Here is a 25,476-nt window from a genome sequence, read left to right as displayed (position 1 = left end):
GAAAGAAAGAAAGAAAGCAGGAAGGAAGGAAAACAAAGGAATTTAAAATCATAAAACCTAGGTTCAAATATTGATTCTGCCACTTATTACCTAAGTGATCTTAGGTAAATCACATAACCTGTCTTTGCCTCAACTTTTTCATTTGTAAATTAAGATTAGCCTTCCAATTCTAAATCTAGAATTCTTTGGTTCATTAAGTCATAGATTGCTTACAACTTTCTGGTGGAGGGGTCCCTCCACATGAGGAGTTCTCACATGATATCTTGGATCCTTTATAAATGCATTATTGAATATTATAACACACTTTGCTAAGTATTAAGAAAAAAAAGTTGACAAAAACTGACAATGTTCCTAGTTTCAAGGAGCTTATGGTTTACGTAGGGTGATAATGGGAATCTATCATCTACACAGACGAATAAAGTACAAGATAATATTTTGAGTGACTGGAGTGGGGTGGATGATAGAGGTGGAAAGGAGAGATATAGATAATGTAATCTAAGAATATTTGAGGAGAGAGGGTTCACTTTCAGCTGAAAGGAATAAGAAGATTTCATGGAGAAGGTTGCCCAGTTGGGGAGCTTTGAAGGAAAAGGAGTTTTACAAATGAATATAAGAAGAATATGCATTTTAAGCATAGAGAACATTTTAAGATGATTTACAGAGGCAAGAGATAGCAAGTTATGTTCAGTAAATAACTAACTGGTAGTGTAGTTCTCTGGAATATGGAGCATAAACAATGAACAAATGATCCTTACACTTCCATCTAACATCCAGTAGTTCCCTATGTTTGTTGCTGAGGATCATGGTACTGATTAGATGACTGCATTTGAAATTTTCAGTTATTAATCAGAAAAGGAGTCTTCAATATGCAATGACAAGTTTTTTTTTTTTTAATTCTAAACTTTGGATCAAAGAATTTGAATGAAGGTTAGCCTTCTTAAAGCGCCTATCATTTTTTTTCATTTTTTTCCAAAACTTAACCCTTAGAACTTAAGAGAATTTCTTCTCTCAATCTATCTTTTCTTTTTCTTTCTTTCACATAATACTTGATTCAAAGGATAAAACACACTCATATTGATGGAGAAAAGAAAACAATTAAACCACATAACCACTCAAGGACATCTGGATTCAAATGGATACTAACCAGTTGCAAAATGTTGACAAAGCTCTCAGGAGTAATCAGGAATATGAGATAAAGGAAACTCACCAAAGTATAACTCCACAATGTGTCTCAGCTTCCAGTGTTTTTAGGAGGCCAAATGGTTTGTTTCTCCTGGCTTGGTGACCAAGGGCACTGTCGATGTAACAGCAGTGAGAAAACTTTGCCATGTCTAAGTAGGATGGCAGAAGGATGATCAGTCTTTAAGGAAGTCCAGACCAATCATGGGCTAGGGGTGGAAGGGTTAGAATTTGATGCTATGGTTTCCTTATGGGAACCCTACTGGGAGCCAACCATACTGTGGTCACCTTAGTCATGAGCATCTGTGTCAAGTTAGGGTGACCGACTTAATTTTTGATGTGGTTGCCTGAGTCATCTAGTGATCTTGTGGGCCCATCTAGGAAATGTTCTGATAGAAATGTCACCTATTTATAGAAATCTAACTTCCTGGAAATCTTTGTCTATTATGCTTTGAGGAGTGACACATTTCACTGATTCAAATTATATTTTGTACACTGATTAAAAAATAGATATTTAATTCTATCTATATAGATATCTACATTCTCTCTCTCTCCATCCATCTATCTACATATCTTCTATCTATCTATCTATCTATCTGTCTGTCTATCTGTCTGTCTGTCTGTCTGTCCACTGTGACTGCCTAAATGTACATATACCCAGAGGAGACACAGCTAAAAGCTCTGTATTGGGAGCCAGCCTTTTTAATCAGGAAAAACCGAGTTCGAATCCTTTATCTGATATATATATTAGCTGTCTAACTCTGAGCAAGTCACTTAGCCTCTCTTTGCTTTGGGGAACTCAAAGCCTATGAATTTCAGAAGAATAGTGGCTCTGCAGTTGCAGGGAGAACTTCCACACTAGGAAGTTTCCACATAGATGAAATCTCTTTCATTGTATCTTTCTGTCCATAGGTTTGTGTATCTCATCACAATTTTCTCCGTTTTGATATTAATTTAATAAGCTTCAATTATATCATAGAAATGTTAGAGCCAGAAGAGAGGCCTTAAAACAATTAAAGATAGAACATAGAATGTCAGAACTGAAAGAAAATTTATATCATAAAGTATTAGAACTAGAGTATTAGTTGTGTAATATTGGGCAAATTACTTAAATCACCATACGATGGCAACTTTTTGCTACTCTAAATTGCAGAACACTTTATCAGTATTGGTAGAGAGAGTTTCTTCCCTGGGAGTCTCCAAGCCTATTAAGTTACAAGACTAGACAAAAATAAAATAAAATAAAAAGGCCAAATGCATAGGGAAATTAAATACTATTGTAGGCATAATTTCTGCCCCTGTTATATTGAATCTCTGGGAGCTTGAAGTTCATTCAATGATTGACAGATAAGTCAGTTGGATAGAATGTTCTCGGGGAGGCATGCAAAAGGCAGGAGGGGGTAGTTGAGAACCCTGAGCAGAAGTTCTGGGTCTTGGACCTGTGCTGAGGCTAGAGATCAGTGGATCCTGGCCTTGGAGTGAGAGGGTGCAAACATCTCTCTGCAAGCTCTTCCTGTACTTGATAAACCGTTATCAACTTGCACTTGACCACCACCTCGGTGTCTACTGCCCCTAGATATTAGGAGTTTCATCATCTAGCTATCTAGGCTTCCCAGGGCCCGGGATGGATCCGGGAAATGGGCAGGAGACGAAGAAGAGGGTGGAAAGGGTCGATATATCCCAACTGTTAGGCTTAAGATTTACAGAAGAAGAAGCTGAAGATTTCCCAGCAGTTTACCTACTCTGGTTTAGTCCTGGCCAGGCAGAACCAGAGGGAAGCTAACATTATTTCTTCATTTGCCAGCAGTTGAGAATTTATTAGTAATAATTAAAGTAGGGTCTCCAGTACCTCAGTCCTTTACCCTTATCCTTCCTATTAATATATAAAGTTTAAAGTACCTTCCTAAATCAGTTTCAAAGCTTGTTTTGGGAAGGGAGACAACACAGTCAGAATATCGTCATTATCCTAGCTGAAGAGCCCATATCAATATATCAATTAACCGCATGTGGGCCCTGAAGGGATAAACCTCTTTGACCCTGCTTGGGCAACTGTTATAACGGAGAAGTGCCATCTTATTCCTCTCTGTACATCATTTCTACCACCTCAAATAGATACAAGTGACCTCCCTTAATTATAACAATACATACAAAGAGTCAGCTAGACAGCACAATAGATAGAATACCAGGCCTAGAATCAAGAAGAACTGAATTCAAATGGAGCCTCAAACAATTATTAGGTATATGACCTTAGGCAAGTCACTTAACCCTTTTGCCTCAGATTTTTCATCTGTAAAATGAGCTGGAGAAGAAAATGGCAAACCACTCTTTTCTTTTCTTTGCCAAAAAATACTATAAATGGGATGAGGCAGCTAGGTGGCTCAGTGGATAGAGAACCAGGCCTGGAGACAGGTGGTCTTGGATTCAAATCTTGCCTCAGATATTTCTTAACTGTGTGACCTTGGCTAAAGTCATTTAACCCCAACTGCCCAGTCCTTATGGTTCTTCTGCCAGGGAACTAATACTTAGTATTGATGCCAAAATAAAAGGTACAGGTTTAAAAGAAAAAGAGAAAGAGAGAGAACTCCAAATGGGGTCACAGAGAGTTTGGAATGTCTTAAATGACTTAAATGACAACATACTATTCTAAAGCAGGGAGAGATGTTGGAGATTACTAGCCTTCTCTCTCCTTTTTTAGATAAAGATAACTAAGGTCTGTTCCAGGGAAAGTGACTTACACAAGGTCATATGCCTTAGTAACAAAAAGGGAACTAAAATTTTGCATAACATCTGAAATACTTCTTTTCTTTTGTCTTTTTCAGTCAGATCACATTGTGATCACATTATTTGTAATTTTCTATCTTTTGTCATCCTAGGATCTTGGTCCTTTAGTAGTTTCTACTTTGGGCACACTCTATAAATACCAATGATTTTTTTTCTTTTTTTGGGGGAAAAAAGGGACAGAGAGATGTTTATTAGTTTATGCTGTCCAAACTCACTTTATTATTTGCTGCTCAATTATCTAAGCCCTTTGATATTCTCTGAAACCTTTCTTTCTTCTTGTTTTTATTTAAGACATCTCCCAGTTTCTTGGTATCTGCAGATTTCAGTAAAGTATCATTCTGTTTACTACCTCTTCTTAATCATCAGACAATGTATGTGGGTGTGTGGAAGAGGGCGGAGGGAACATGGGGCCAAGATCAGGGGGGAATGAGACTGGGATGGTAGAATGGGGCCAGGAACAGGGGAAGATCCAAGGAAAATTATCAGAACTTTGTTGTAACATTCCACTCATTTGCTTAGTATTGTAAGGCTGGAAAATAAAGCTTGTAACAGATCGTGCAAACCAAAAGTTACTCTAGTGATTAGCTAGTCCATTAGCCTCATTTTACAGAGGTTTGAAGGATTATAAATTTAGAGCTGGACAGAACTTCAGAGGCCATCTACTCCAATTTCCTCATTTTCTAGATGAGGAAACTGAGAGGCTGACTTGTTAAGTGATTTGCCCAAGTTCACATTACTAGTAAGTTTCAGAGGCAGAATATAACCCAGATATGCCCGACTTCAAGTCCAGCATGCAATTCACTGGGCCAAAGGCTCTCTAGGTGAAATGATTTGTCCAAGGTCTTTTGATCCAGAACTAGGGCTCTTGGACCTGTGCTATGATGGAGGCAGTATCTTCAAAGTGTTTGGGGAACATACAACAGCATTCAGATTGAAGGTAATATTATAGTATCTTAGATTTTGAACTGAAAAAAGATCTTAGAAATCATTTTGTCCAGCTTCTTCATTTTAGATATTTGAAAACTGAGGCATATAACAAAGAAGAAGTTATTTTCCTTAAGTTACAAATCTGGTAAAGGGAAGAGCTAAGATTTGAACACAAATCTACATGAACTGATAAGACTCTTGAAGCATTGTGCAAAATCCTAGCATAATCTATTTCATGCTCTTATCGAGAAAATTAATTTTTTATTCTTTTAAAAAAAATTCTCACCTACCATCTTAGAATCAATACTGTTTATTGGTTCCAAGGCAGAAGAATAGTAAGGGCTAGGCAAAGGTGGGGGGGTAAATGACTTGCCCATTAGAGTCACAGAACTATCTGAGGCCAGATTTGAACCCCAGACTTCCCATCTATGAGCTACCTATATTCCCCTTCTATTTCTTTTGAGAGAAAAAAGTTATATAAATAGCTCATGGAAAAAGTGGTTTCTCTTTAGGAAAATATAGTTTTCTGAGGGAAATTTTGTTGATGTAAAAATAATAATAAAATTTATTTTTAAAAGCATGCTTTCCAAATATTACAAGAATTTATTTTAATCATCTAAACATAAATTTAGATTTATAACCCACCTCAGCATGATATAGTGGTGAAAACATTATATTAGGAGATGAAAGTCTTGGGATGTTATCCTGACTCTGCTTTTAACTCACTTCGTAGCACCCTGGGCCTATTCCATTGTCTTTAAATGGAGAAAGGTCTTATAACATCCTTTCTGGCTCTTAGATTCTGAGATTTATGACCTGACCTTCCATGTTCTAAGATCCCTTGCAACTTTAATATTCTATGTTATGTCATTCTAATTACCCTTCCATCCTATGGTTCTATTGTGCATATTTAGTTATTATTTTCACTGAAAGCTCACTAAATGATATTCAAAGTAGAATTTAGCATAAAGGGGTTCTTCCTTGGATCCTCTTTAGAGGCATAAGCACCTGCATTAGGAAAAAAAAAAAGATATTATAAGATGGTTTCAAGAGAGGGATCCCAAGGGGGCAGCTAGTTAGCTCAGTGGGTTGAGAGCCAGACCTAGAGACAGGAGATCCTAAGTTCAAATCTGGCCTCAGACACTTTCTAGCTATGTGATCCTAGACAAGTCATTTGTCCCCCCATTGCCTAGTCCTTATCTCTCTTCTGCCTTGAAACCAATACACAATATTGATTCCAAGAGAGAAAGTAAGGGTAAAAAAAAAAATAGTAATTCCAAGCCTACAGTATTCTTCTCTAAGGTTTTTAAACTACAATAGTCATATAGGCTCATTTATCCTAAAATCCTGCTAGCTGAGGAGGTGATGGGTTAGTAGAATGGGAAAAACTTTTCCTTTTGGTGAGAAATGAATCAATGAAAGACCTGGGAACCAGTGTAAGCTTTCCAGAGACAAAAGATCTTGCTGACTTGAGACTTTGATATTGTATGTGAAGCTGGACAGTAGGCTCAGAGGAATTTGGAAAGTCATACATTTCTTGCCTTCCATATTCCATTTATGCTGATGTAGTAGCAGAGATTAAAGAGATACTATTCTGGTAGTAGAAATTACTAAGTGAGATCAGTAGTCTGGGATAAAGATCAGTCCTTTGAAGATAGAAGTTATGGGGTCCAAATATTTCCATTCCTAAAGAGTTCTACACCAACCTGTCTACCATGAAATAGTCCCTACAGAGAATATTACAAACTTCTAGGGGTTAAGTTATCCTATCTGTGTTGTTCCAAGAATCTGTTACTTGGAAGCCAAACTCATGCATTTTTGTCCTTTTTCTTTTTCTTCCTTTCCTTTTAAAAAAAATTTGGATGAGTACTTATGTGGTATAAAGCTTGTTGTGATTGGAACTATCCCTAGACAAACAGCTGAACTTAAAAATATTTTTTGCTTTGTCTGATCTGGAAAAAATACATATATAAACATATGTGTCAGTGAATAGATGTATATATATGTGTATATAGTTATACTATTGTATATGCATACATATATACAGAGAGAGAGAGAGAGAGAGAGAGAGAGAGAGAGAGAGAGAGAGAGAGAGAGAGAGAGAGGTCATTGTGTTACAGAAGGGTTACCAGGTGATCACCAGCTGTTATCTAAGCTGAGAGTAGGAAGCTGTATTGCATATGTCATCTATTCTTTAATGACTATCTTTACAAATGAAAGTCCAATTCAAGAATGTAGACTATACTGTAAGTTAGGTGCTGTGGTTCATGGTATGGAAGGCGATCAATCCTAGAAAAGTCCATGTACTATTTGTCTACTTTTGCCTGACTTGCAGATTCATCACCCTCCTGAAAGAGGGAGCTCTCATCTTTCCTGCCACAGGTAGTCCTATTTCTCAGTGGGCTAAACTCTTGGCAGTCTCTGTAGCTTCTAAAATAATATATCCTCCCTTACTTCCCTTCATCCTAGTAGTTGTTGGGAAGACTAAACCCAGAGCTTTCAGCCACATTGCTAATGTTTGAATTTTTTGTTTATTCATTTGTCGTTGTTGTTTTTTGGAGGGGAGGTTTGAGGGGGAGAGGGATAGGATGTTGTGTTATCTAACACTTCTCCAGGTCCCCACCAGGAATTGGAAGATGTTTTAAGCAAGGGCTGTCAGTCGCTAGCATTGGCTCCAAAGCTTTCAGGAGCCTTGTATACCTTTTTCTGGGGAATGGTCGTATTCATCCTTTGACTTTTTCTGTTGTACTTGTTAGATCCTCAGCCCCATGGCTATTTATGCCTTATTTTGAGAGATGAAAACTTACTACTTGGTTTCAGAGCAATTTAAAATGACTAGTCATGATGAAAATTTAAATTGAAACAGTCAAATAAAGATCTTTTAGAAGGGGAGGGTGATGGAGAAGAGGTAAGTGAAATATGACCAGGATAAATAATTAGAATGACTTGGTAAGTCAATTAGCAAATTGCCTTGGATTAACTTTTCAATAACATGAATTGTCTCCATAGTCACTTGATTGACGGTGCTGACAACATAACTAACCTCCTCATACCCTATTTGCTTGTGATTCATATATGATTATTGGAATGGCATCATGGAAAAGATGCAAGATTTTAGCATCAGAGGATCTGGGTTTGAATACTGGTGAACATAATCACATTGTAGCACTTTGGACCTCAGACTCCTCATCTATAAAATGATTAAGATGGACCTGATGACCTTATGGTCCCATCAAAGTATAAATGATTTTATGGTACTAGGACTGTCTTGGTGAACAGAGTTAGAATCCATGCCTGCAGAGTTTATAACCTTGAAGACCAATTTGGGATTACAGAATTTTGAAGTTGGAATGATCCTTACAGACTATATATATAGTTCAATCTCTTGCTTTATGTGAAAAGGAAAATTTTTTCCATATTCCCAACAAGTAGTCATTTAGCTGTAACACTTAGATCCCTCAACATAAATCCTAGACTTTACTATTAATTTTGGTAATCTGTCTTATTGTCCCCAAGGCTTGGTTTTCCCAGCTTTCAAATGGGGTAACAGTTCTTACCCTTGTCAAGGACTTTTGAAAGGGAAGACTGAAGTATTCTTTGACATTCCCTCTGACACCAATTTAGACTGCTGCACTTGAAATTTAAAGGGGAAAAAAATAGGGAAAACAGGCATCCTTTTTATTAGACCATTTGCAAGTCTATGGTTGTCTGAGCAGTGGTCATAGGGGAAAATTATTATTGGCAGATTTAGGCTTAAATAGAGAAGAGACAATTACTTAGTACCACCACACCCATATCAACTCTGTTAGCCAAATGTGGGGGCTAAATCTCCTAAATCCTCAACTACATGGACAGGAGTGGAGCTGAAAGAGGGATTTTTCTTACACTGGGAGAATACAAGGGGAATTGGAGTATTAAGGTCACTGGATAAAAATCATGCCATTAAGCTAGTAGGCATTGGATGTATCTATATGGGCTCCTTGGACCGAGGAATAAGTGAGAGAAGTAGGATTTTGAACACAAAGTCACCACTCTTTCCATTATCCTTCCCCTCTCCAATAATCCTTCTCAGAAGATGACCGAGTTGGAAAGAAACTTAGAGATCATCGAGAATAAACCTCTTACTTTAAAGACTAGGAAAATAATGTCCAGAAAAGGGAAATTACTTGCTCAAGGTCATGTAAAATTGGAACTAGAATTTAAGTATCCTGACTCCCAGTTCACACTCAGGGATTAACATAGCTGGGACAACAATGCAGATGCTCATGAGATTCCATGGTAGCGTGTGGACAATTTATGAGTCAGGCTACGGTTCAAAGGTATTCCTATTAAATACCTTCATATAGCAAAGCGGCACCATGCTAAGCACATTGTAATTATTAAACTATAATGAGAAGAACCCTAAAAGAGGGGTCAGGAGACGATGGGATGGATGAAATTCTGTCTCTTTAAACAAGTCATTTTAATTCTCGGGTTCTCATCAGTTCCTCATTTATAAAATGAAAGGATTATAGTAAGTCTGTAAGTCATTTCCTACTCTGAAGTTCCATGAATCCAACTTTTTCTAGATGTTTCATAAATACCGAGGAAATAAAATAAAATGTCATGCAATTAAATTAAATTCAGCAAACCTTTATAAGGGAGGAATGTATATGGTTCAAATAGAAAGAGCATTGGCTCTATATTGAGAGGATCTGAATTCAAATCTTGTATCTAAATTGGGCAAATTACTTCATCTTCTTGGGCTACTCTTTCGTCATCTGTAAAACAAGGGGACCAAACAAGATGTATGTACTTTGCTATCTTTACAAATGCCAGAACAGATTAGAGTTTGTGTTTTATCTTTGACCAGAAGAATAATGTACCTTCCTCAGAATCAGGGAGGTTTAAAAGTGAGGCTTGAAAGATGGTAATTCATGAAAATAAATTAAAAGCTTCCCCCGTGACTTCTAACACATCTTTTTATTTTCACCCCAGCTTTTGAAAGGAGTGAATCCCTCTCAGAGTTGAATAAATACAACCAATGACCCCTGAGTCAGGAGTAGCAAGAAAGAATGGAGGGGAGACCCTATCTAGGTAATAGGGTATTGTTTAGAGAAGGAACCTCCAGCAGACTTGTTCAACAAGATCTTGGCAGTGGAGTGGATAATCTCCATGAAGTTCAGAAAACTGTCTCTCTGTTCTCTTCCTCCCTCAGGCTCTCCTGACTCCAAGCAGACAGATTTATTGGGGTCTTGAGCATGATCAGGAAGAAATTAGCCTCTGTCAGAATTCCATGAGATTCAGTGTGGCGTAGAGGACAGACAGCTGGCTTCCAAGTTTAGAAGACTAGGATTCAAGTTCAGCTTCCAATACAAACTGGCAGCATGACTCTGAGCCAGTCACTTAACCTCTGGGTGCCTCGGGCAACACCCTCATGCTATTAATTGCAAAGGAATTTCTACACTGGGAATTCTCTACACTGATGAAATCACTGGTCTGGTAAAAACACATACTCGTACTCCCATGCATGCCTATACACTCCTAAAGGCATGTGCAGACACACACACACACACACACACACACACACACATTCATACTCACTCATATACACTGTCTCTGTCTCTCTGTGCTTCTCTGTCTCTGTCTCTGTCTCTTTCCCTTTCTGACACACATAAACATGTTTGCATGCACATACACACACACAGATTATAGAAATCAGAGATTTCCTTTTCATGTGAAAAGGAATTGCAATCCCTCACTAGAGTAGACCTGAGGCGTTGTTTATACCTGTCATAGGTTCTTACCACTGTATTGGGGGAGGAAAGAGGCCTTTGGCTCAAATAAAAACAACGTAGGAAGCTGTGTTATCCCAGTCGTCATGAATCTATGGATGTTTGAGCAGGGAGGGGGTTGTAGGCTTTTCATAAAATTGCTTCTCCTTTCATTGAAATAGGCCCCTGATGTTTGGCAGGGTAGGAGAAGGGTGTAGAGTATAGGGGAGAGTTTCCTACAGCTTGTGCCTGAATACTTCTAATTCCTACTGCGAGTAGCCACATACACACTCTTTAATAATGTTCTTTGAAATACAAATATGCTAGAGGAAAATGAGAAGATCAACGTATTGCTATCCCTGCCCCACTCTCCCTTTTTTGTTTTGGACAAAAGTCGTCTTTCCCCAAAAGTAATAGCCTGGGACCGATGAATGCAAAGAGCTATTACCCAGCATGTCAGCACACCCAGAAGGATCAACCCTTTCCTCTCTAACACCACAGTGAGAAGGGAAGAGCCAGTGATAATGCTTACCCTCAAGCTGGCCCACCTCGATACTCCCAGTTCACACTCTATGCCTTTGGGAGTCAAGAGATCTAGGTAATAGAACTACAAAACATTAGAGTGAAAAGGAATTATAGAAATCATCTTGTGTAGACTTCTCCTCTTACAGATAGGGAAATAGAGACCTCTAAAGAGGAATAGAGTTTCCCAAGTTCATAGTTGATAGGTGGAAGAAACAGGATTTGAATCCATGTCTTCCAACACTTTTGAGATATTATTCAGGCACCTATTCTTGCTTTTGCCATTGGTTCTAATGGGAATAATGTGCATTACTATTGTATTTTTTACATAGTTCTTTCCCATATATCACTATCATAATCATTATTATTGATGATACTATGAATAAGAAAGAGAACTGGTTTTTATTGAGCACTTTTAAGGCTTGCAAAGCACTTACATGAATTAAATCTCATTTGAGCCTCACAACACTCCTGTGAAGTAGATAGGTAAGGCATCACTATCCCTATTTTATGAAAGCTTAAGTCTCACAAAAATGTCATGATGAGTTACATCTCTCAAATCTTGATTCTCTGCCTACTGCAGTGCCATCTTTTTTTCTCTGTAATGCCATGATGCCTCTTGGCTTAAGGTCTAAGTGGTAGGTTTCATCTAATGCTCTCTCTACTTTTACAATTCTATGATCTCATGGCTTAATCACGTTGACATTTGAATGCCGCCAGTGGTCCACAATTGAAAGGGAGCCCTGCTAACTCACTTACTTGCTGAAGATATGATCCTTTTTTCATTGTATTATGGAAGAGGTATCCAGGAAGTGATGTGTAGAAGCATTCTTGGGAAGAATTTAAAAAATTTTAAACAGCAAAAACAATATGAGAAGGAGTGACGTTACAGATGGTCATGATTAGATGAGATTCCATTTTTATCATATATAAGTTGGCTCTATACCATGAGAGATGTATGTTACAGAGACACAGATCATATTTCTGTCATCAGTCCAGATTCTTTCCCTCAGGCATGTTATTGGTCACTGGAGTCCCCAGCTGGAACTAGCCCATCATTAAATAATTGAATTATAATGAATTGATTTATTCTGGCTCTTGTGATGGTATTTTACTGTATAAACTGTTTATAGAAGTAAACAGGGGCCTGAGGAAGTTGGAAAGGATTCAAAATTCAACTGACATTACATTCAGTGACTCTTATTTTGTAGATAGTTAGTCATCCTAAGAATACAAATCTTATTAGGACCAGAAAGTGTGGACCTGGATGGAAATGTTGTCTACTGGACCAGATTCTGGACTTAGGACCAATAAGAACAGGGTTCAAGTCCTATCTCTGACACTTATTAGGAACTAATATCTAATATCTAACATCTCTGACAACTCACTTAACATCTCTGAGCCTCAGTTTTTTGATTTATAAAATGGGGGAGTTGGAGTTGATGTCCCTCACATCCCTAAAAATCCCTAAAACTCCTAAAGTTCCTCACAGCTCTAAGTTCATTTGTGATCATATGAACCACAGATATTATCTAGTCTCACTCTTTCATTTTAAGAGTGAGGAAACCAATACCCAGAAACGAACCATAACTTCCCAGTTTCTGATCAATGGTAAGCAGATGGAGTCAACTTTGAACTTGGGTTCTCCAATTATAGAATCAATGCTTGTCCTACTGTATCAAGCTTATTCTTTCCTCCTTTATGGCCTTTTCCCAAGTAGGCAGAATCCTGATGACTGATAATGACTCAAGATAGTACTTGCCATTGTGCTGGTATAGAATTTCAAAGTACTTTCCAATCCATGCCAGAGAATTTGTGTCTTCATTCCTTTAATTGTGAATTAATTGGGAAAATGTGCCCTTCATAGTACCATTTAGGTAGCAAAGATACCTACTTAGAATGAACAGAAACTTCAATTGTGTTCTCCCAAAGGCTATTCCTCCAGGTGGTGCTTGTGGCACATGTTTGATTATTTTTTCTCTTTTTAAAAATTAAACACATTTTTTTCTGATTACTTGTCAATATAATTTTTCATTATCATTTTCTGACATTTTGAGATCCATGTTCTCTCTCTCCCTCTGAACTCTCCCCAAGACAATAGGTAATATGATTTACTTGTACATGTGTTATCATACAGTACATACTTCCATGTTTATCATGTTGTCACAGAAGGTACATATTGCTTACACTAGAGAGAAATTCAAGTGAAGAATGAAATGCTTCATCCTGTATTTAGACTCCATCAGTTCCTTCTGTGGTGGCATATATATATATTTTTTAAAACCCTCACCTTGATAGGTGAGATGCAAAGGAATGGCTTTGGCCATGGAATTAGGGTTTCAATTTCCAAAGGAAAATCCTCAGGAAGCCCTCAGGACTGCATCTGAGCTGGGATGTCCTCCTTCTCTCTCCTTTCAATCCTCTGCCCAAAGCCCTCTCCTTTCCTTCTTCCTCCGAGAAAATCCCAGAATTCCCTCTGGTATCAACTCTCAGCAACTGTCAGCAACTGCTTTCTCTGGCTCCTTTTGTCCCATCCCCTTTCACAAATCCCATCCTTACAAGAGGGTCATAAAAGCAAAAATACTCTATTGATAATAATATTTCTAAACATAGAGTAGTGTTTATTTTTTCATAGCACAGTAAAAATCATTCCATTCTGATCAATATTGATTTGATGGTTGTTTTTCAGTCATTTTCAGTTGTGGCCAGCTTTTCATGACCCTATTTAGGGTTGTTATTTTTACTAAAAGTATTTGTCATTTCCTTATCCAACTCATTATACAGATAAGGAAAATGAGGCAAACAGGGTTAGGTGACTTGCCTAGAATCACACAGTAAGTGTCTGGCTAAATTTAATCGCATTAAGATGAGTTTTTCCTGATTCAAGGTCTGGAATGCTATTCTCTGAACTAACTGCCCCATGGTCATGATTACAATATTATTTATTTATTTTATTTGTTTATTCATTAATTTATTAATTTATTTATTTAGCCCTTATCTTCTCCTTATAATCAATAAGATGTATTGGTTCTAAGGCAGAAGAGCAGTAAGGGCTAGGCAATGGGTATTAAATGACTTGCCCAGGGTCACCCAGCTATGAAGTATCTGAGGTCACATTTGAATCTAGGACTGTCTCTAGGCCTGGCTCTCAATCCACTAAGCTACCCACGTGCCCACTACAATACAATTTAAAAGAACCTTCCCTAGAATCACTTTGGTGCCATTATCTTTTGTATAATAGTTGTTACGTTTTTAGAATCATTCCTATGACCATTTTCAATACCTTTTTCTTAGTTTGAGTTGAAATGAAATGAAAAATACATAGACTCTACTAATGTGGAAGGCATTTTTATAATTCAATAGTTCTATAATCTATGTGTATAAAGGTGCACCAGAATAATAAGTAGGTAGCAGAATGGAGATCTGAACCCAGGTCCTCTGACTCCAGTATTCTTGTCACTATGTAGAGTAAATAAGTTCCATTATTTCTATAACTGAGGATGCTGACTCTTGAATTACCTGAGTCACCAAGAAAAAGTGGGGCTTCTACCCTAAAAGTATCCAAATACACAAATAACTAACTATTCTCTTCATTTTATCCCTTGTATAACTGTATGATATAAAGACCACACGTGAGAACTTAAAATGTGTCTTTTTCTGGCAAGGGAACAGGGATTAAGAGAGGAGAGGGGGAGACAAATTAAACTACAGGGTTGCCCCATCAATTGGAGAATGGCTGAACAAATTGTAGAATGTGAATATAATGGAATATTATCGTATTGTGACACATGATGAGACTATTGTAGAAAATCCTCTGTGATACAAACATATACACAGAAGGGAACAGAACAAAATTTAGAAAGCACAGACAACCTGGATAGCTTTAAAAGCAGTGTGTGGGATTTATTTTACATTTGTTTTTAAGTAAGAGGCATGAAACAAAAATTCATGATGTAAACAGAATCTTTTTGTATTCTATGTTTATATACACTCTTCTTCGGCATTTTAAATTTAGAATAAAAGTACAGTGAAAAAGTAGAATATTTTTAAAGAAGGATCATTACTGACAATTTCAAATATTTGAAGGATCGTTTTGTAAAAGAGGGATTAGACTTATTTTGACTGGCCTATAAGGACAAAACTTTGCATCAGTGGGTAGAAATTATAGGGAGACAGATTTTAATTCAATATTGGGATGTACTTCCTAAGAATTACCACAATCTGAAATCCTATTTACCTTATTATTTTCAATTGCATTCTGGATGACAGTGTTGTTACAGATATTGTAAAGAAAAATTCCTTCTTTTAGACAAGAGTAAGGAAGAATGTCATAGGTCTTCTTTTCCAACTCTTAGATTTTTTTTTTTAATCTAGGCCTTTATGTCATTTTCTTTTTTCTTTTTAAAAAACCCTTGCCTTCTGTCTTAGAATCAATACAAATATCGGATCCCAGGCAGAAGGGCAGAAAATTCTAGGCAATTGGGATTAAGTGACTTGCCCAAGGTCACAAAGCTAGGAAATGTCTGCTGTCCAATTTGAACCCAGTTCTTCCCAACTCCGAGCTTGCTACTATACCCACTAAGAACCCTATCTGCCCCTTTCATGTAATTTTCTTAGGTGAGAAACAGATAATCCAGATAAACAAATGAGAAAGAATCCTACATACTTTCCTCCTCTCCATTTGTCTATCTTCTGCAGATGAGCCCAGTCGATGTTATTTCCATGATGGAGATGGAGTTTGTGAGGAGTTTGAGCAAAAGACCAGCATTAAAGACTGTGGAGTTTACACACCAAAAGGTTTCCTGGATCAGTGGGCATCTAATGCTTCCGTCTCCCATCAGGACCAGAAGTGCCCAGGTTGGGTTATCATTGGCCAACCAGCTGCATCACAGGTAAGAGATAAGAAACTATAATCAAACTTGCAATGGCCCTGGTTATTATTGATGGAGGCTTGTTCTCTTCTAGGACTGGAATTCTGTTATACGTTCCTTTAAATTAATAATTCTTTAATTTAGTCTTTAGGGTAATAAACTTTTATTGTGATGATTCTTTCAAGTAAATCTTTTCCTAATTGTACAGATTTCATAAAGTGAATTTTAACTTCTAAGGCTATTCATCAAGACCCTTCACCATCTGGTCCTTAACTATTTTTTTTAAATCCTGTATCCCTGTACAAGACTGAACTAAGTACCTAGGATATTCCAGCCCCAGGGACCTCTTCTCACCCAGTTTCTGCCCCCAACTCCATTCTCCTCAAAGGCATCTGTAGAATAATAGAAAGAACACTGATTTAGACTGTTGGCTCTGTTAGTTATGGCCTGTCTACTCTTGGGCAACTCCCTTAACCCTCTAGTACAGTGATGGGCAAACTATGGCTGAAAGGCCAGATACAGCCTCCTGAAATGTTCTATCCTGCCTCGCCTCACGACATTATTGCTGATCTGATGAATACAATGAGTAGGATACAATACAATGAAACTTCAAAAGAGTTGCCTTAGAAACAGACTGACAGATGAGCATTTCCTTTCCTTTGGCCCCCTCTTTAAAAAGTTTGTCCATCACTGCTCTAGTACACTCTTTTTGTTCTTTGAAAAATGATGGGTTAGACTAGATCAATAATGGCAAACCTTTTAGAGACCTTGGGGACTGAATGCCCAAACTATGACCCTCAAGCCACATGTGAGCTCCATAACCCTCCCCTTACACCAGACAGGGGAGGGAGGAAGCACTCCAGTTGGGCTCCTGGGCAGAGGGGCAGGTCATATGAGAAATGTCCTCCAGTACACTTTAGCACATGTGCCATAGGTTTGCCAACATGGGACTAGATGATCTCTAAAGTCCCAACTAGACCTAAATCTTATGATCATTATTTAACACCCTTCTCCTGCCCTTTTTGCATATCCAAATCCAGTCTTCAAGACTCAGTTCTGATGCTTTTGCTTCCTTGGAGGCTTCTCTGTCTTATTCCAAAGTGTTCCCTCTTGGATACAGCTCAAAGAATTTATTTTCTTTCCTCCCCACTTTACCTCCGTTGTGTAGAGCTAGTTAGTGTAACTCTACTTTTCTTGTGCATATGTTTTGCATTTCTAAGTACTTTTTCTTGAGGGCATTAGTGTAGAATTATGAGAAGAGTTCAGGAGTAAGAATTGGAAGACCTGAGCCTCATCCCCATGGTACTCCCTGACCCTGCCTTTTGTGCTTAAGGCATATTGCCTCCTCTCTGTAGACCTCAGTTTTCCCACCTGTTAAAATGATGGAATTAGACCAGATAATTACTCAAAAGGCTTCCTGCTTCTTAGATTATTCACCCAGCAAAGATAGACTTTTGAAAAAAGGTCCAATCACAGGAAGACTTTCAAAAGGACAGCAAAAAAAAAAAAAAAAAAAGCTTTTTCTGAAAGTTTCTAGGCTGTGTGGGGGGTAGGGGAAGAATGTCCATCTAAATCCCTTGTTAGGAAAGACAGCTTACAAAAGCCTCCCAGTTTATCCTCTCTGGCCATCAACATCAACATCTTAACTAGAGGGTCTGACAGGGTGAAAATTAACCTCCTAGCCTCCTCTAATCATCTTGTACAATAATCAAGGGCAAGGCTGACACCTCCTCCTCCACTATCTGACAGGGCATCCAGCCTTCCCAGAGAGCACTTACATTTCATATTCAGGGATAATGTTGGTGGTGAAGTGTGTGTGTGTGTGTGTGTGTGTGTGTGTGTGTGTGTGTGTGTGTGTGTGTGTGTGTGAGAGAGAGAGAGAGAGAGAGAGAGAGAGAGAGAGAGAGAGAGAGAGAGAGAGAGAGAGAGAGAGAGAGAGAAAGTGTTGGGATATATTCTGGCTTGCTTCATTTAGTTGTTTTTGTTTTTGCTATTTAGACATTGAATTGTTGAATTCAAGAACCATTTTTGCTGTCTTTTCTCAGGTATATATTTTGTGGTATATAATTATCATCTCACTTGCTAGAAGATGCCTTTGTTTTCTCCATTAGACCGATCTTATTACAACACTTTTAGCCACAACTAAAATCTCCCTGTAGCAAAAATGATATCCAAACCTATTATAAAAGGACATTGTAGGCTTCATTGGAATGTTTATTACACTGAATAATTCAATAGAATGAACATTTTCTTTTTCTTTCTTAGTCTTCAAACATAGATGTGACTAGGGGCAGTGAAAAAAAGAATATCAGATTCTTTAGGAAGAAACAATTGCTTATAATTTCTAATAGCATCTTCTTTATTCATATTGGGGATGCAAGTAGTACATTCGATCATTCAAACAGTAATGATTAAGCATTTTCTATATCAGGGGTCAGCAACATATGGCTGTAGAGCCATATCTGGCTCTTTTTAGGGTCAGATATGGCTCTTTCTGCAGGAGCCATAAAGTCAATTTTTTTTTTCAGACGCTGTTACAGGAGCGCGCACTGTGAGCACTGTATGGCTCTCACGAAATTACATTTTAAAAAATGTGGTGTTTACGGCTCTCACGGCCAAAAAGGTTGCCAACCCCTGTTCTATATGCTAGACACTGTGCTTAGTGCAGAAATATAGTGGGAATGGCATTAATTCTGGAGTTACAGAACCTAGAACCTGCCTCTGTTGCTAATTGGATAGCCTTGATCAAGTTTCTTAACCCTCTCCACCCCCAGGCCTCAGTTCTCTCATATGTAAAATGAAGGGATTTTACTGGATGATCTTTGAGATCTGTTGGAGCCTAGACCTCTGGGTCTATAATATATCTCTATGTTGGGAGGAATACAGACCATTGGATGATTTCATAGTACAATACTTCATATAATTCTAGGGCTGGAAAGAATCCTGAAAGATAGAATATAGATTAAAGAGTTGGAAGAAACCTGAGAAAATTGGATGTTAGAATACAGTGTTGGACTTTGGAAGGATCTTGGAACAAATCAAGTTGAATCTCCTCATTTTAGGGCAGAGAAAATTGAGACCCATTGACAAGCAAATTAGGTGAGGCTTATGTGAGGTGACGTTTGAGTCAATAAATCTCACCTCAGAGAGACTGTCAAAGATTTTGAAGGAATTAGTCTCCATTAGTGAGCAGGAATGACTACTCTTGATGCCTAAGAGTTCTTCTCAAGGAAGTTATAATGTGGGAAATTGTTAGAAGTTTTCTCAGGTTAAGTTTGTTGTATTTGAAATTTAACCTCTATTTTTAAAGGTATTGTATAATTTTGTCCCCACCATTAAATGTTGGGTTCTTTCTGTACTGTGGCACCCCTTTATCCCTCTGCTGAAGCATATATAATGTATAAGACTGTTAATTTTAGATTCTCGTTATTTTTAAACTTCATATTATAATGACTTTCTCATATGTATTAAAATACATGCAGTATAATACATGCATGGGCATGGTTATATCTATATGTCTACACTGATCCTGAAGTTTAAGGGAAAATTAGACTATCATATCGAAGCTGGGGAAATGACCCTCACCTATCCCTCAGGTACACTGCGGTTAAGGGTCCTGCTACCTATTCTATATTGTTCTATGCCTTCTATGGAGAAGGTTACTTTAGGCCTGGTCACCTCTGGAGTTCAAGACCATCACCTTACAATAGCTCTACAAGGTAGGTGGCATTACTATTCTTATTTTTCAGTTGAAGAAACTGAGGCAAATAGAGGTTAAATGATTTGCCCAGAATAACATAGCTAGCAAGTGTCTGAGGTCCAATTTGAAAACATCGAGCATAGTGATAAAGCAAATACCAAATTCTACTACCACCTCACAGCAAAGTGTGGAATAATCTTATTTATCCTTAAGGACTCATTTCAAGACCTGTCGTTCTATGTGGAATCTTCTATGACCTTCTCAGCTTCATTCTCAAATCTCATCCCTCAGTCCATGACTATGCCACACATCCTGATACTGAAAAAGATGAAAACTTGGAGCATTATTTCAATGCTTTACCTATCTGTCATATGTCCCCACTCAGGTTATATATAGTGCACCTATCATTCCCCTTTCTTGTAGGTATGCAATCGACACATATTTGTTTAACATCAATTATGTTTAGGAACTATGTAAGATAAAACAAAGAATGTATTGGCAGGGCAGATTGCCAGGTGTCTAGGTGGGTAGATAGATGGGAGATGAAACATAGTCTGGATGTGGTTAGACAGAGTGAGTTAGGTAAGTTCTAACTCACTCACTCACTTACTGATTAGAAGAACTCAGCACCACGGGGATGTTCCAAACCTCATTAAGTGAACTTACCTTGACATTATAGTGGATAGAGTGCCTGACTCCTTTGAAGAAGGCTTGACTTCAAATCTTGCCTCAGACACTTACTGAATATGTCCTTGAATCTTTATCAGTATTAGTTTTCTTATTTGCAAAACTAGGATAATCATTGCCTTGACCTCACGAGGTTGTCATCAGGCTCAACTAAGATAACATATGTGAAGTGATTGGCAAACTTTGAAGCACTATCTAAATGTTACTTCTTATTAACTCGAGCAAGTCATTTATCTACTTTCAGCCTCTATTCTCTCATTTGTAAAATGAGAGGATGACCATTTATGCCCCTTCGAGCTTTATAATCAGCAGATATATGATCAGGAAGGTATTATTGAAGGTGAAGAAGAAGGACACTGGCAAAGTAGATGACATGCCAACCAAGGTGGCTGGAATAACATCTCCCTTATTTATAGTCTTAAAGAATTGCCTTCAACTCTGAGAGGTTGTGATTTCCTCACTGTCACATAACTAGTTTGTGTCAGAGGCAGAATTTGAATGCAGGTTTTCATGACTCCGGGACAAGCCCTTTATTCAATCCTCCATACTAATGCTCTGCTAAACTTCTCCCAGTGGAATCGGTGAATGAGAATAATTTGTTCCAGTGGCCATGAAGGTAGCTGAAGCAGGCACTATGGAGCTCTTAGAGTATGGTCAAACATTGAAGAAACCAGGATCATGGACTGCATCCTGGGACAATACCAGTCCTCTTGATTTTTGTCCTGCCTCTGAACTTTGATGACACTGAAAAAGAAAGTGAGGCTGACTTTGTGCAATTTTGCCTCATTTACCTCCAATTCACACACAAGTCAAGACATCACTCTATATTGTCATTGGTCCTCTTCAAAAATGAAGGACAAGCAACCATAAATCAAAGCATTATGGCCCTGGGAAATGGAAGCTTCAGGAGTAAGCAGGTGTCTGTTAAGTCAGATAATTGGAAAAGATACTCCTGGGACATCCTGCCCATCCACAAAATGCTTAGTAGTCTTGTTGAGCATTCTCTTTCCTCATCTTTCCTGAAGTCCCTTAGGAAATGACCAGTCAGCAAAAAATTAGATTCTAAGAAATAGAAGATACCTTAAAGATTCCAGTTGTCTCGTGGGAAACTGTTGCTCAGAGAAGGGAAGTGATTTTCCTGAGGTCACACAGTAAGTTAATGGCAAAGTCAGGACTAAAACCTGAAGAATCTTGACTTCCAGTTCCATCCTCTTCAAACTCAGTTATTTATCTACAGACCAAGTCTTCCATGCTTTGGACATTTCTTTCTGCTGAAGAATATTCTCTTGATTTGGAAGGTCAAAGATGCTCCTCACTAGGTATTAGAATATATTGGTTTTTATTAACAAGCACAGTAGGAAGGTAGTCAGCACTTCCTAACAGGATTAGTATAGGATTACTATGTACAGAACTAAAGCCTTGGCTCTATTTTCAGAAATAAGGAATTCTCCTATCAGTTTGTACTATCTCATCTCATCTTTGTCCCTCCCACTTTTACTTACTTACTTACAGATATGCCTTTCTTAGTGCTATCAATGCATTCCTTAAAAGATACATATAAATCAAATCATATTGTCTAATTGACTGAAATTCTAATTCCAAAGATGATGTGTTTCCATTTCTGATCTATCTTCAATGGGAAGGGATGGTTAGAACTTTGGCTTAAAGTTATTCTGTTCCCCTCTTTAGGATTCAGGAGATGTAAGAGCCCTGGTTCATGGTTCTAGGCCCAGCTCTGTCACTAGCTAGCTATGAGGAATCTTGGATTAGTGATTTTACCTCTAAGAGCTTCAGTGTTCTCTCATCTGTCAAATGGAGATAATACAATCTCTGTCTCATTTGCCTTTTAGGAATATACAAGGATTATGTGAGATATTGTAGGATGATAGGGTTTAGGAACAAAAAAATGGCTTAAGATGCAAGATAACAGCCTTAAATAAATGTGGCACCAAAACAACAAAACTCTTCCCAAATGCAATGCAAATGGTGGTACCAAGTGATTCAATTTAAAGTACACATTCTTATTTTTTTTCCTCTGGAGGAAAAGTTCAGAAGTAGAAAATGGCAAGCATTAGGTCTTGAAATCACCATAAGAGGGAAGATTTGGTGAATTATTTGGGGAAATGAGGAGGGCTTTGGACAATGTCTTTTTTGTCCAAACAAATTGCATGGCAGAAAAGCGTTCATAAATAAAATTCAGGGGACAGCTAGGTAGCTAAGTGGATAGAGCCATAGACCTAGAATTGGGAGGACCTGAGTTCAAATGTGGCCTCATATGTGTCACAGTGGGCAAGTCATGTTGCCTAGTCCTTCTGTCTTAGAATTGATATGAAGATAATTTAAAAAAATGAATAAAAGAGAGGTTATTGGGACTATATCCTTATTAGACAATAATCTCCACATTCCCATGTGTCTCTAAGTATCCATAACTCTAGGATCATAAAGTAGCCAGAATTAGTAGAGAAACATGAGAGGAAATGTGGAGAGGGAATGAAGGGAAGCAGTATGTATAGTGAAAAGAGTGCGAATGAATAAATAGAATGTGTTTAATTTTAAAATGCAGAAAACATTTTAAATGTTTGCAAAGTCCAAATCTTCCTCTTATTTTATTGGTATTTTGACCTAGATGACCCCTGATATTCCTTATGATCCTGTCATTTTGTGATGTTGTGATTTGTTTCTCTTGTCCTTTTGCACCAAAAGTTTGCCAAAGATATCCACCATACCCGTCTCCTGTATGACCATAGATGGTGTATAGGAAGGTAATATGTCTCAAAGAGATTGTTTCACAAATAAACTTAGAATCTGAATATTTAGATTCAAATCTTGTCACTGCTCATTACCATCTCTGTAACTCTTGGCAATTATTATCTCTTTCTAGCCCTCATTTCTTCATCTTTGAAATTAGGAGACTTACTAGATAGATGGTCTCCAAAGTCTTTTCCACATCTGAATCTATGATCCTTTTATCTTATACTATCAGTACTTGTTTCCTTCTAGCAAATAAATTATTCTTCTCCTTAAAAAATTACTATTAGAGTGAGAATTAAGTATTTTTGTGCCAGAGACCCCTTTGGAAGTCTAGTGAAACCTATGGCCCCTTAGTCAGAAAAAATTTTTTTAAATGAATCAAATAAAATGTATAGGCTTGCAAAGGAAACAACTTATGTTAAACTAGAGCCATCAAAATGTACTTTTTAAAAATCACAGGCTTCCGAGTAATATCAGTTGCTTTAGAGGTAATGAGTAAATAATTAGGAATATTTTTAAATGCACAAGAATCATAAATGTTAGTTAGGCAAGACCTTAGAGATTATCAATTTTATCCTCCTTTTCTTACAATTGAAAGAAGTGAGGCTTAGAAGTATGACGTGCCTTTCCAGAAGTAACATAAGTAGCAGGACTAGATTTTGAACTTATATCCTCTAACTTCAAACACCCTGAATAAATGATCAGGCAATGAGATGATCAACTTAAACTCTATAACTTTAGCCTAGACAGCAGGATCAGGAAATCTGCTGATTGAGGAAATCCAGAGTTCCTGCTTCCACCATGACCCTTTAAGAAAATTGAGTAGGCATCAATATTTCCAGAGATTTTTTCATTAAGTCTCATTAATAGGTAAATGCATGAGCTGAAGTACATTGCTTTTTTTGACATTGATTTTGGCTGTCTAGAGGGGTTTTTTGTCGCTATTTTGATTTTTTTAAATTTCTTCCTTGTTCTTGTCTTGGTTTTTCAGATAATCTAAGTTGCTAAATAAGGCACTTCTTCCTAAGCACATTGTTACTGGAAATCTTCCCTTTCTTTTTTTTTTTTTCCTTCAGTATTTCATGGATATCAATGTAGCACTCTGACTATTTGTCCATTATCCTTTCACTTTGCTCCATGATCAGTATTTCTCCCTTTCCAGGCATAACTGTCAATAATGATGATTTTTACATCACTACTTATGCCCAAGTCATCATTGATAACAACTATAATGTATCTTTTCACTGCCTTTGAGATTTTATGCCTTCTGAATTCACAGCCATGTAGTCAGAGTAGAATATTTGCAATTTTTGCGTTTTGTTTTATTTTGTCTCAATGGACACTTTGGTATCACCAAATATGGAATGCCATTTCCCTAGCACAATCCAGTTCCATCCTTTCTCCTTCCTATTCAATTCCGAGCCTAACTACCATGACTGTCTGAGATATATATGCATTGATGGAATATCTCATTGAGAGCCTTATCTAAAAAAGATGAGTATAGTTTGATATTTCTTCCTAGTAACAATTATTCCCGTCTCCTCATTTGTCCTCTCATCCCATCACCCTTTATTTTATCCTTTTCAGTAGGAAGCTCACTAGCCTAAGGGAGCAATTCTTTCCTCATATCATGTGAGAAGAGACGAGAGAAGGAAAAATACAATGAAATGTCAGAGGAGATTCCAAGCAGTTTTCCCAAACACTCTAGGGATTTGTTTTCTCCCCGTGGTTTTAGAAGAGTTTTTTGGAGAACACATATGCAAGTCATCTAGGGAAAGAGAACAAGGAGTACTAGGGACTGGTACACCATGTTCTTTTTGTGTATGTCACAAAAAATGCATGCACAGAACAAAGGCAGAATATGGAAAGGGGCTCCCTGGGGTATCAAACAGAGGTGGGCACCACCACTTCAGGAAGTTTGAAACCTACCAACTTAGGGAGACCACTCCTACCCTTCTTTGATTCGGTCCACAAGCCTTTATTGTCTATTATATATTAGATGTTAGAGATATAAAGACAGAAATGAAAGTTTCTGCCTTGAAGGAACTTACATTCTTTTGAGTGAAAGCAGCATGAACACCTATGGATATAAAATATACCTGAATAAATAGAAAGTAATTCCAGAAGTAGATGGGGCTAGTAGTTGGATGATCAGAATAGAACTTAGCTAGTAGTGCTTGAGCTGAGTCTTGAAAGGAGCTAGATATTGTATAAGGTGAAGATTAGGAGAGACTATATTCTAGGTAGAGAGAAGCATCCATATCAGGTCATAGAGATCAGAGGCTGAAAGTCACATGTAGGCAAA

General features: G+C 37.7%; 1 protein-coding gene across 1 annotated transcript in view; it reads left to right on the top strand.

The window, feature by feature from the left end:
• The window catches only part of PAPPA (pappalysin 1), a 293,056-nt gene that overhangs the window by 156,602 nt on the left and 110,978 nt on the right, over positions 1-25,476 (top strand). Inside the window, exon 10 of the mRNA XM_044664273.1 lies at positions 15,861-16,054. Within this exon, the coding sequence (XP_044520208.1) occupies positions 15,861-16,054 (194 nt within the window). The remainder of the gene's footprint in view (positions 1-15,860; positions 16,055-25,476) is intronic.

The sequence above is a fragment of the Gracilinanus agilis genome, chromosome 2 (genome assembly GCF_016433145.1).
Source record: "Gracilinanus agilis isolate LMUSP501 chromosome 2, AgileGrace, whole genome shotgun sequence".
Lineage (NCBI taxonomy): Eukaryota > Metazoa > Chordata > Mammalia > Didelphimorphia > Didelphidae > Gracilinanus > Gracilinanus agilis.
The sequence above is the reverse complement of the archived record's forward strand: the minus strand, read 5'-3'. Positions and strand labels throughout refer to the sequence as shown.